Below are 12,962 nucleotides of genomic sequence, written 5' to 3'. Positions count from 1 at the left end.
CACCACCATACTCCAAAGGTCCCCAAATGACTTAAACACTAAACTTAACACTCGGCCTCCCCCTGCTTCTTTCAATAAACTCACACATACCTGCTAAAACTGTTACGAACACAACTACAACCTTTATGAATACAAAAGTACAACCCCTGACACAAATCTCGATAACAAAACACACAAACACTTATCTTGTTCTGGCCTTGGAGCTTGCACAGCGACGTGCGACCAATCCTCGGTCTTTCCTTGCCTTCATGTCGTGGAATACCGCCACCCATTTTTTTAAATTCTTTTCTCCAAAGGACCACAGTGGAAATATGCCGATCTGTAATCGGCTTTTTAGGCTATCCTCGGTTAGAATGAACTTTTGATCTTTTGTCTTTCATATTGAATTTTCTGTCGTACCCTCTCTATATTTTCATGTTGGTTTTAACCAAATAAATAATCAAATAAATCCCGGATAACTTGGTGCTGGGCTCATCAAATTGAGATATTTTTGGAATCCATGAAGGGTTATCTTGCTTGTGGCGTTTCAGTCAACGTTCTTGATAACCAGATCTGAAGGACCTGTTTTGCAGCCACGACAAAAAATACCCAAACCAAACTATGACGGAGGAAATACAAATCAGAACCAGAAAACTTCTCAAGCGGGTTTTTAAATATGTGCACATTCTGACTCTCCTCAAAAGAGGTCTGAAGTCCTTTACTGATCACTCTCTCAAAATGACAATGAAGAAAAGACGTGCGCTATTTGGGGTTTTATTGATCGGAGCTTTATTCTTGTACACGTTTACCGCGAATCGTCCGAACTGGCTGAAGACGTCGATCAGTAAGATCCTGCTGTCGATATTTAGAGAGAGATATAGCGAGACGGGTTTGAGGAAGAACAGTCCGACGGACATCACGGCCTCGTCTCGCCCGTTCGGTTTCTGTAAACGGCTCTTCAGCTGGGACACCTGCGATCTGGTCCGAAATAACAAATCCCCCTGGTTCGTGCAGCGGTTCAACGCCTCGATCCAGCCCATGTGGCCATTGTCGCAGCCGATCTCTCAGGAAGCATTCAACTGGTGGACTGTAAGTTTGTTTCCTCCCTCACACTCACCGAGTCAGGTGGCTTTTTAACCTTGACCAAAGCGTGTGTGAGACAGAAACCGTGACATAAGCCATGTCGCTTTAATCGTGATGGTAAAATCTTAATGCCAATTGTTAAGAGCTTCAGCTCAATTTAATCAATGTTCGACATTGAATTTCTATTTCTCCTTTCTCCTTCTCTTTCTCCTTGTCTTTCTCTTTCTCCTTGTCTTTCTCTTTCTCTTTCTCCCCTCTGTTTCTCCCCCCCCCTCTCTCTCTCTCTCTCTCTCTCTCTCTCTCTCTCTCTCTCTCTCTCTCTCTCTCTCTCTCTCTCTCTCTCTCTCTCTCTCTCTCTCTCTCTCTCTCTCTCTCTCTCTCTCTCTCTCTCTCTCTCTCTTTCTCTTTCTCTTTCTCTTTCTCTTTCTCTCTCTTTCTCCCCTCTCTTTCTCTTTCCCTCTCTTTCTCTTTCTCCCCTCTCTTTCTCTTTCTCCCCTCTCTTTCTCTTTCTCTTCCCCCTCTCTTTCTCTTTCTCTTCCCCCCTCTCTTTCTCTTTCTCTTCCCCCTCTCTTTCTCTTTCTCTTCCCCCTCTCTTTCTCTTTCTCTTCCCCCTCTCTTTCTCTTTCTCTTCCCCCTCTCTTTCTCTTTCTCTTCCCCCTCTCTTTCTCTTTCTCTTCCCCCTCTCTTTCTCTTTCTCTTCCCCCCTCTCTTTCTCTTTCTCTTCCCCCTCTCTTTCTCTTTCTCTTCCCCCTCTCTTTCTCTTTCTCTTCCCCCTCTCTTTCTCTTTCTCTTCCCCCCTCTCTTTCTCTTTCTCTTCCCCCTCTCTTTCTCTTTCTCTTCCCCCTCTCTTTCTCTTTCTCTTCCCCCTCTCTTTCTCTTTCTCTTCCCCCTCTCTTTCTCTTTCTCTTCCCCCCTCTCTTTCTCTTTCTCTTCCCCCTCTCTTTCTCTTTCTCTTCCCCTCTCTTTCTCTTTCTCTTCCCCCCTCTCTTTCTCTTTCTCTTCCCCCTCTCTTTCTCTTTCTCTTCCCCCCTCTCTTTCTCTTTCTCTTCCCCCTCTCTTTCTCTTTCTCTTCCCCCTCTCTTTCTCTTTCTCTTCCCCCTCTCTTTCTCTTTCTCTTCCCCCCTCTCTTTCTCTTTCTCTTCCCCCCTCTCTTTCTCTTTCTCTTCCCCCTCTCTTTCTCTTTCTCTTCCCCCTCTCTTTCTCTTTCTCTTCCCCCTCTCTTTCTCTTTCTCTTCCCCCTCTCTTTCTCTTTCTCTTCCCCCTCTCTTTCTCTTTCTCTTCCCCCTCTCTTTCTCTTTCTCTTCCCCCTCTCTTTCTCTTTCTCTTCCCCCTCTCTTTCTCTTTCTCTTCCCCCTCTCTTTCTCTTTCTCTTCCCCCTCTCTTTCTCTTTCTCTTCCCCCTCTCTTTCTCTTTCTCTTCCCCCTCTCTTTCTCTTTCTCTTCCCCCTCTCTTTCTCTTTCTCTTCCCCCTCTCTTTCTCTTTCTCTTCCCCCCTCTCTTTCTCTTTCTCTTCCCCCTCTCTTTCTCTTTCTCTTCCCCCTCTCTTTCTCTTTCTCTTCCCCCCTCTCTTTCTCTTTCTCTTCCCCCTCTCTTTCTCTTTCTCTTCCCCCTCTCTTTCTCTTTCTCTTCCCCCTCTCTTTCTCTTTCTCTTCCCCCTCTCTTTCTCTTTCTCTTCCCCCCTCTCTTTCTCTTTCTCTTCCCCCTCTCTTTCTCTTTCTCTTCCCCCTCTCTTTCTCTTTCTCTTCCCCCTCTCTTTCTCTTTCTCTTCCCCCTCTCTTTCTCTTTCTCCCTCTCTTTCTCTTTCTCTTTCTCTTTCTCCCTCTCTTTCTCTTTCTCTTTCTCTTTCTCCCCTCTCTTTCTCTTTCTCTTTCTCTTTCTCCCTCTCTTTCTCTTTCTCTTTCTCTTTCTCCCCTCTCTTTCTCTTTCTCTTTCTCCCCTCTCTTTCTCTTTCTCTTTCTCTTTCTCCCCTCTCTTTCTCTTTCTCTTTCTCTTTCTCCCCTCTCTTTCTCTGTGTCTCTCTCTCTCTCTCTCTCTCTCTCTCTCTCTCTCTCTCTCTCTCTCTCTCTCTCTCTCTCTCTCTCTCTCTCTCTCTCTCTCTCTCTCTCTCTCTTTCTCTTTCTCTTTCTCCCTCTCTTTCTCTTTCTCTTTCTCTTTCTCCCTCTCTTTCTCTTTCTCTTTCTCTTTCTCCCCTCTCTTTCTCTTTCTCTTTCTCTTTCTCCCCTCTCTTTCTCTTTCTCTTTCTCTTTCTCCCCTCTCTTTCTCTTTCTCTTTCTCCCCTCTCTTTCTCTTTCTCTTTCTCCCCTCTCTTTCTCTTTCTCTTTCTCTTTCTCCCTCTCTTTCTCTTTCTCTTTCTCTTTCTCCCCTCTCTTTCTCTTTCTCTTTCTCTTTCTCCCTCTCTTTCTCTTTCTCTTTCTCTTTCTCCCCTCTCTTTCTCTTTCTCTTTCTCTTTCTCCCCTCTCTTTCTCTTTCTCTTTCTCTTTCTCCCCTCTCTTTCTCTTTCTCTTTCTCTTTCTCCTCTCTCTTTCTCTTTCTCTTTCTCTTTCTCCCCTCTCTTTCTCTTTCTCTTTCTCTTTCTCTTTCTCCCCTCTCTTTCTCTTTCTCTTTCTCCCCTCTCTTTCTCTTTCTCTTTCTCCCCTCTCTTTCTCTTAAGTATGGGTTTGTTTGCCGATTCGTGATCAAAATATAACATTCAATTGAAATAAAGTAGTTCCTCAATCATAAACTGACGTTTGTCGAAAGACAGGCACAAAGTGAACCAATTGCTTAATCCCGTTTTTCGCTTCTCGCCCGTGGGTTAATTATATCTACCTCTGGTATTTTCCATCGTTCCAGAGACTGTTGTAATAGTTGCGCATTGAAACCTTACCGTAGTCAATTAAAACGTACTGTCACTTCGAATACACCAAAATTGATGTCCTCTGCTCACAGGCCCTTTCCCAATGGGGTCCAAGTTGAACATGGTTTTAAATTTATTTGCAGTTGTGACATTTATTTTTCTTCCTCTCTGGTATTTTCTTAAACCCACCTTGGCTTTGCTTCCAGAGTTGTTTTTTTTTTAAATATACAGTAGACTACGCGCAAGTCGGCAGCGTGTAACTTGTCACTTCGCCTAAGTCGGCAGCGTCAAAAAGTCCCGAATTTATCGAATGTTAAATCCCTTTGAATAAAGTCTGTAAGTCGTCATCTCTAAGTCGTCACTTCCTCGAAGTCATCAAATGTTGTCCATTCCCGCGTGAATGGAAACTCAAGTAAATTACCATGCCAAACTCGTCACATGGAACTGCTACCTCGTGAGAAGCCCAATTTCATGGAATCGTGATGCGCGCTCATTGGTGTACACCGCCAGTGATAGGCTATTTATAACTGCGCTGCGTTCAGTTATTTATAACCACGTGCGACTTCATCCTTCACCCCACAGTCATCATGAATGTTCGCATACGCGCAAGTCATCACACGTCTAAGTCGTCACTTTTTTCTTGGTCCCGATGGTGACGACTGACGAGTAGTCTACTGTATATTTATTTTTTTTACTTTTTTTTAATGCTACGATGTTGCAATCGATCTAAGAGTCCACGTCACTCCTGGCAGGTTGGAGAACCGCTGCTATTTTCACATTCTGCCCGATACATCTCAGTAGTTGTACAATGAAAGCAATAAATCTGGCCTTAAATATCACGATGCAAATGATTTTTCTCCAAGTGGAGGCATTGTCATCAAAATGGTGCATCGACCAAAGTTCTTTTCAGCCTCCCTTCTTGAGACAGGATAGTGTAAGCTTTTGCAACCCTTGGGTTCTCATTTTGCCCCCATTCCCATGTCGATAGAAAAAAATTACCATGACAACATCACACAGGTGATGTTGGGAATTTTAAATGTATTGTGCTGATAAAGGTGGGGGAAATGTCTTGCATGTTGGTCAGTTGCTTTTACCTGTGCACTTCCAAGATCTAAATTTGCTTTGCAACATCATTATTGCAAAATGTACTCATGAAACGACACTATTTGATGCTGGTTGGTGCCTGATGATTCTTCCTTATATTTGCACACATTCTCCAGTTGACTTTTGTTTGGAACTCAGCGTTTAATTGGAAACCATCGCTGTTACAAATTGCCCTGTACGTTAAGAGTAAAGGTTGTGCTGATGCTCTTCGAATAGTGAAACTATACATGTTACGTATGCAAAAGCGTGGAATTTCTGGTTTCCCCACTTCATCCTTTGCTGCATTGTTCCATACATACATGCATCCCTCCACTCTTGCTTGCTTTGCTTCTCTTTGATCCTATTTCCTCCCAACACTTTTTTAAAACCTATTTTTCTTTCTTTCTTTTTTTTCCCCTCTTCCACAATTCTATTCACCCTTTTTCTTTCCCTCATCAATTTACATCTCCCCCACAAAACTTTTCCCCTTACTCATCTGTATATGTAACATGGTATAAAATTTGAAAAGCTCTGCCCATATGGATATTGTGGACCTTGGGAATATTGTGGTTGCACAGTATGAGGGAAGTTTAGCAGAATGAGTTGCATTTCCCCTACCTTTGTACAGTTACTGATTTTCCTTTCATGATCAAGAAAATATTTAACCAAAGTGTGTTGATTATATGGATTCGTAAACATTGCTTGTGATGGACTGCTGCAGAAAACCAAGATATTCTCCTTGCAAAAGATTCTGCTGTTGTAAGGTCCAGTGACCATTTACAACCTGCTGATGACCTATTAATGCCTTTCCACCACACATTTCAATGTTTAAATATATTTTTTATTTTTTGCACTCGTGCAACAAGAATTGATTGAAGAAAAACAGATTAACAGTTTTTGTTTTTATTTTATTTTTTTACGTCTGCACAGCCGAAGGACGGACACATTATGTTTTCACATTATCTCCATGTGTCCATGGCTTTTTTGGGGGGGTTTTTTCACGTTAACTTTTGAACCACTGAAAGTTGAACCACTCTAGCTATTCATGTAAAAGCATACTGATGTCTCATGTCCTTATCCTGCATGTGATATTTTCACATTGTTCAGCATGAGATTTGGATATAGAATTTAGGCAAACTTTTCTGGGTTCCGAATCTGCTTGTAACTGGGATAAGTTTGCAAAAAAATTGTATTTATCTTTTTTTTTTGCATGATCGGGGCTCGTGGAAAAGCTAGAATCAAGTCTATGTAAATTGATCACATGGGGGACATATCGCCTCAATCTAAGCTGTGTTGACAGGTACAGTTGTTCACAACACTGCTCACATTACAATACAACAATCTCGTATGCAGTAAATGATAATGATGATTTGGTTACTTGATAGTGCAAAGTTTATTTCCATTCCTTCCATCCTATATGCTTCTATTCACTCGAACCTAGAAAGGGTTTCTGCTGTTATTGAATAATAAAAATGGTACCGTTGGAAAGAGTAGCCTGGTGTTGGCGCAGTGGTTAGGGCAGCGGCTTGGGATCCCAGTGTCCTGAGTTCAAGCCCCGTTGGCTGCTGAATTAACACCAGGGGGTTGACTCAGCCTGTCATCCTTCCGAGGTCGGCGAAATGAGTGCCAGTGTACTGGTCCCGGTGTATGCCCCGGTTAGAATAGGTGTAGCATATCCCTGTGTGTCGTAAGAGGCGACCAGGGTTGGCGTCAGGAAGGGCATCCGACCATAAAACATTGCCTCAAGAAAAAGCCCAACCCCTGCACAGCAGGGAAAAATGGCTGTAAAAACGGTCATCATCATCATCATCCCTCTCTTTCTCTTTCTCCCCTTTCTTTCTCTTTCTCTTTCTCCCCTCTCTTTCTCTTTCTCTTTCTCCCCTCTCTCTTTCTCCCCTCTTTTGTCAGGAAAGTGATCATTAACAGACACTTGAAAGGAAGTTTGATTTGATAACTCTCACTCGTTTTCTATGGGAAAGGTACTGCTTAAGCCTTAGTTATTTTATAACTTTGTTTACAGATCCGCCAACGGTATATTTGCCGAAAATGAAATATAAATATAAAACACATTTTTAGCCTTTTATATTTATAAAATTTCCGCCGAAGGTGCAAAAGTTTCAAAACCCGAAATGTAAATGTCGGCATTTATTTTCAAAATATAATTTCGCGCACATGCGCCAAAATGCCAAGTCACCTTTAACCAAACTGCGCAGTAGTCTTCAGTCATGGCATCTGAGCAGTGGCTAGTGTGGTTCAGATTGACTGTGGTTTCTGGGGCGAAAGTGATTGTTAAGAAGTATGTCGGCGGTATAAATTTGAGTGACTGTATTGGCGATTTAATCACGCAACATCTTAACGACGAATATTCTGGCTGAACTATTGCATCAATTCAGTGCAGCAGCAGGGATAATTCGCAGGCTACTCTTGATCGTGCCAATTTTGTTTCCATCGAAATTTGTGCACCGCTGTTCGTATTGAAAGATTTCGGTGCCAAGTACGTCAAAGTTTCCCTGCGAGATGCTGATATTCAGCCTTCAACGGACCAGAAATCAGCCTTTGATGTGCTCATGGGAATGGGGAGACGGTATGATCAGATGCCCGCTGAAAAGTAAGAGCTGGTTATGGCTCTGATTGACCGTTTTGAGCGTGTTGACTCCTAGTGGACACCTTTTTTTAATCATATCCAGCACTATTCACTGGTGTGCATGTACACATCTACGACTTGGACAGTAATTATCTCAGCATTGTTTCCATTTGTTTGATGATCCAACAGGTTTCTATAAGAAAAACATGCCAGACTATATTGTAAAAACAAGTTTTAATCCTTCTTTATTGTTTTTCACATCAGATGATACAGTGAACATGGGCATCCTGCATTTGAATGGTCTTCCACCTTCAATGTCTTCTTAGATCCTTCTGATCCGGGATTTATATATTTTTTCCCCCACCTACCCTTGTCTTTTCCATGGAACATTCGAAAACAAATCATAAAAAAGATATAATTTCTAAAAATTGAAATTGTATTTATATTTCGACCTACCGACCCTACATTTTAGCTGAAGAACTGTGTAAACCAAGTTATAAAATAACTAAGGCCTTACATATATTTTATTTGAGCAAGTGGAAGAGTCATGCTTTGATCGTTGATTGTCACAGCGAGATCATGACAGTCATTCTGCAATCTGGGTGAGGGTAAAACAGCAGGACTAATAAACAATTTTTAGCTCGATGTTATTTGGTGTACTCACAACGACATTTATTGTTCACTTTAACCCTACAAATTTTACGTTTTTAAATTCTTAGCTTATAAAGAGAAATTTAAGCTTATTTGTTTCAAAGTTACATTGATGAATTGAAGAATTTGATACCAACTGAACACTTGGGAATCTTGGGGGCTCTTTCCATTGCGAACTAAGCTTCTGTTTGTGATCCAATGTTTTGTAACAATGTGCAATTTCTTTGAAAATATGACACCGAGTGTAAAAAAAAAAAAAAAAAAAATGCGAATTTAAATTATTATCATATTTTGGTTTTGTAATTATGACTTCAAATGTCGGTTGAAGCATGACGTTACATGTGTTTACTTTTCACAGAAACTGCAGAAAAGTAATGCATCATACAAAGATTTGCAAAGCATACTAATACAACTACAAAAACTGGTGCCCAGAAACACACGGGTGCTCTTCAAGAAGACGAAAATGATGGGTGAATGTACAAGGTGTGCAGTCATTGGAAATTCACAAATCCTTTCTGGCTCAGGTCTTGGAAAAATCATTGACTGTCATGACTATGTCTTCAGGTGAATATATGATGACTTTTTTGAGGTTCAGAAAAACAAGTTAATTTTTTGCTGAAAAAAATAATTTGGAAGTGGAAAAAAAAAATACCTGAAATTTAACAGTTGATGAATGAGCCATTTATTTTATCTATGAGTGGGTCTGTTGGTCCGACGGACCAAATTTTCATTGGTCTTCACGGCCTTGTTGCATACCTGTCTGCTGTTCTGTTTGAGTGTGTGTGTTTTATCTGGCTTTCTTCTTGGGACTTCGGTGCAGTAATTGGTCTTTATTTTGATTTACCTTTCACTAAGCCCAGATGTGCTCGGGGCCAGTGTGGGGAATATCTGTTCGTTATAATTATTGCTATATGATACTACTATTCTTATTATTGTTGTAAATATTATTAGTGTTACTTAATATATGCTTTGTTGCAATGTTATCATTGTTTTTGTTATATATTTTTTGTAATTGGAATGCAATGCCCTGGTAGAAGGATGTATTAAGCTGCTTTATTTTATTTTTTTTTACCTTAACATGGCATGCGTTCAAAACATGGGAATTCTGACAGATTTTTTTTGTTGTATAGTGGTCTTAAAGGGTCTACAGGATCTACAGTCTGAGGGGTCTTTGGGTCTTTTGGGTTCTCTGGGACATTTGGGTCTTCTGGGTCATTGGGGACTTTTGGGTCCTCAGGGAGTTTTGGGTTCTCCTGGATATTTGGATCTTCTGGGTCACAGGGACATTTTGGGACATTTGGGCCCTCTGGGACTTTTGGGTCCTCGGGAACTTTTTGGGACTTTTGAGTCCTCGAGAACTTTTTGGGACTTTTGGGTGCTCAGGAACTTTTTGGTTCCTCAGGGACTATTTGGGACTTTTGGGTCCTCAGGGACATTTGGGAGTTTTGGTTCCTCAGGGACTTTTGGGTCCTCAGGGACTTTTGGGTACTTGGTGACTTTCGAGTCATGAGGGACTTTTGGGCTCTCAGGGATTTTTTTTAGTACTTTTGGACCCTCAAGGACTTTCAGGTCCTCAGGAACTTTTTGGGACCTCGGGGATTTTTTGGGACCTTGGGGACTTTTAGGTCCTTTTTATGATTTTGGGTCCTTGGGGGATATCAGGTCCTTGGGGACTTTTTGATCCTCAGGGACTTTTTGGCCTTCAGGGACTTTTGGGACCTCTTGGGTCCTTTGGAACTTTTGGGTCCTTGGGGACTTTTGGTCCCCTCAGACTTTTGGGTCCTTGGGAACTTTTTCGACCTTTCGGTCCTCTGGGATTTTGGGAGCTTTTGTGTCCTTGGTGACTTTTGAGTCATCAGGGACTTTTTGGGACATTTGGGCCCTCTGGGACTTTTGGGTCTTCGGGAAGTTTTTGGGACTTTTGCGATTTTGGATGGATAGTCTTTTATTATATTTATATTTAATTTTTTTACTGTCAGACCCCACTATTCGTGGGGGGAAACGTTCCTGGAAAATGCCGCGAATGGTGAATCTGCGAATAGGGGGGCATTGTTTCAATGGAAAAAGGGGGGATAAGTTCTTGGCGGTTCATGACCCATGAAAAATACAGCGAATGAAGTGGTGAATGTCGACACCGTGAATGTCACACATTGTTTCAATGGGAAAAAGGGGAATAGATTGCCAGAGGTTCTTGATTCATGAAAATTCTGCAAATGTCGACACTGCGTATGTCACGGATTTTTCAATGGAAAAAGGGGGATAGGTTCCCCGTGGTTTCTGATTGACAGGGGAAACTTGTAAAAGTTTAAAATCATTTTGACCCTGAATGCACATGTTTCATACAGTTTCATTAAAAAATGCTTACAAATAAATAAAAAAGGGACATCACACGGTACCGTTTCCAATGTCTATTCAAGGAATGCGATTAACTGTTTATTAAAAGTGATCAACCAACCCTATCGTAAAAGTAAAAAAAAAAAACTTTTAAAAAACAACTGACAGCAGGTACTGTTTCAAAATTTTATTTGTACAAATACATGCAACGATTCAAATGATGATGATGATGATTTAAAATCCAATTAAGTCGGCGGAATCATCTGTCGACCACGCAGGTGAGAGTGCTGATGAGTTGTGCACCGAAAGGAATGTAGGTGGGGGCGCTGAAGTAGGTGAGAGTCCTGATGAGTCGCTCACCGAAGGGGATGCAAGAGAGGCAGGAGAGACAGGTGAGGGTGCTGATGCTCCTGAGGTGGACGGACTAGGGCAGAAAACATGGGTGATCGTGAGCGACTTGGTAGATTGCCGCAGGTTTCCATGCAGCTCCTTATGGGGCTGTCACACCTTGACGTCTTAGCCAGCGTATGGCAAGGTATCAAAATGTATGTAAAATACAGGCGTACGCTGAATTATTGATGTTTTTTTTTAAAGTTTTGGGTGTGTAATAACGTGTTGGACGTATATGCATCACGTATTAGTAACATACACAGAACGTTTCAATCACATATAGATAACTTGTACCAACAAATGCTGAGCGTGTTGTCGGCGTTCACAACCTATGCCCAACGATAGTCTAACTTATGCATAGTGTGCGGCAGCGTATCGCCGACGATCACGTGGCATAGGCTATTAATAGGCTGCGGCTCGACGATTCAAATCATAACTGCACTAGACATCGAAGTGTGAAGCCGCTGTCACACCTTGACATTTTAGCCAGCGTATGCCGACGAATGAAAAATTTGCCGAACCAAGCTGGCACACATCAAATACATTATGGGTAAGTATTGTATACGTTGAGAGCACGCTGACATACGTCTGAGTACGCTGGCACACGTCGAATACATTATGGCTAAGTATCGTATACGTTAAGAGCACGCTGACATACGTCGTAGTACGCTGGCATACGTCGTCATACGCCAAGTACGTCGAGAAATTTTCAGCATGTTGAAAATTGATCGACATACTCGGCGTATGACACACGTTCCGCATACGCTGGCATAAGTTGTAGGCACGTTACGCGATCGTTGACACACGTCGACACACGTTACTTGTACGTTGCTCATAAGTCGAAACACGTCGACGTAATGATGAGCTTAAGTGTTCCAGACTCCCTGTTTTATTTTTATTTTTTAATTTTTTCCTTCTTCGGTATGACGGTGATGTTGACACTTCGATTTCTAGTGTGGTTATGATTTAAATCCTTGAGCGGCAGCCTATTAATTATATTATATCATAACCGCACTAGAAATCGAAGTGTCAACATCACCGTCATACCGAAGAAGGAAAAAATTAAAAAATAAAAATAAAACCAGGGAGTCTGGAACACTGACGCTAACCATTACCTTGACGTGTTTCGACTTATGAGTAACTTACAAGTAACGTGTGTCGACGTGTGTCAACGATCGCGTAACGTGCCTACGACTTGTGGCCAAGCGTATGCGGAACGTGTGAGTCATACGCTGGCATACATCGAAAAATTTCAAGCATGGAAAATTTGTCTAACATCTCGGCGTACTACGACGTATGCCAGCGTGCTCTTAACGTATACAAACTTCCCCAGAACGTATTCAACATGTGCCAGGGTTTTAGCCAAATTTTGCATACGTCAGGCATACGCTGGCTAAATCGTCAAGGTGCGACAGGGCCTTTATATGGGAGTACCAATCCAACCCCTTCTTGAATTTGATGTAAAGCTTCATGATCGGATCGGCATCGACCAGTCGCTTGGTAATTGACCGCATGTTCTGCAGCATCCCACCTAGGAACTTGACCATGAGGTTGGACCTTGACACCACTTCCGCCTCATCACTGCCTGCTTCCTCATCCTCCTTGAAAATCTTGGCAATGGCTTCCAACTTCTCCTTGGTCAGCTACTCAGCATGTAAGGTGATAAGAGCATCCAACTCCTTCGGCTCCATGTCGTGAAAGCCTTCCCTCCCACCTGCCGTGCCAAAGGGACAATTTCATGCCTCAACTCTGTGTTGTTGGGAAAGCCTCTGAAGTTCTTCACTGCCTGTGGCCACAGGTTGTGCCAGCAGACGTTCATGGTGCAAGCTCTCACCTCATCCAGCGACTCTTTGATTGTGCTGATGCAGTGGGCTATGTTGAACTCTTTCCAACACTGCCTGACGGTGAGCTCTGGGTCCATCGCACCCAAAATTCGGTGAAAGGTGTGGTGAGTCTAATAGGTTTTGAAAGTCGAGATTAACCCTTGGTCACGTGGCTCAATCAGGGAGGTGGGGTTGGGGGC

At 42.4% G+C, this 12,962-nt stretch overlaps 1 protein-coding gene across 3 annotated transcripts in view; it reads left to right on the top strand.

Annotated features, from left to right (window-relative positions):
* The window catches only part of LOC147034159 (CMP-N-acetylneuraminate-beta-galactosamide-alpha-2,3-sialyltransferase 2-like), an 89,125-nt gene that overhangs the window by 11,918 nt on the left and 64,245 nt on the right, over positions 1 to 12,962 (top strand). The window contains exons 1-2 of one of the 3 annotated variants that reach the window (XM_085877508.1): positions 643 to 1,068; positions 8,574 to 8,779. In XM_085877508.1, coding sequence (XP_085733634.1) covers positions 718 to 1,068; positions 8,574 to 8,779 — 557 coding nt within the window. In that variant the 5' untranslated portion in view covers positions 643 to 717. Of the gene's footprint in view, positions 1 to 642; positions 1,069 to 8,573; positions 8,780 to 12,962 lie in introns of those variants that run through there. The other 2 variants (XM_085877498.1, XM_085877516.1) reach the window with 2 other exon arrangements.

The sequence above is a fragment of the Eptatretus burgeri genome, chromosome 1 (genome assembly GCF_056783735.1).
Source record: "Eptatretus burgeri isolate ZD-2024b chromosome 1, Ebu_testis_v1, whole genome shotgun sequence".
Taxonomy (NCBI): Eukaryota; Metazoa; Chordata; class Myxini; order Myxiniformes; family Myxinidae; genus Eptatretus; species Eptatretus burgeri.
This window is presented reverse-complemented; position numbering and strand designations above follow the sequence as displayed.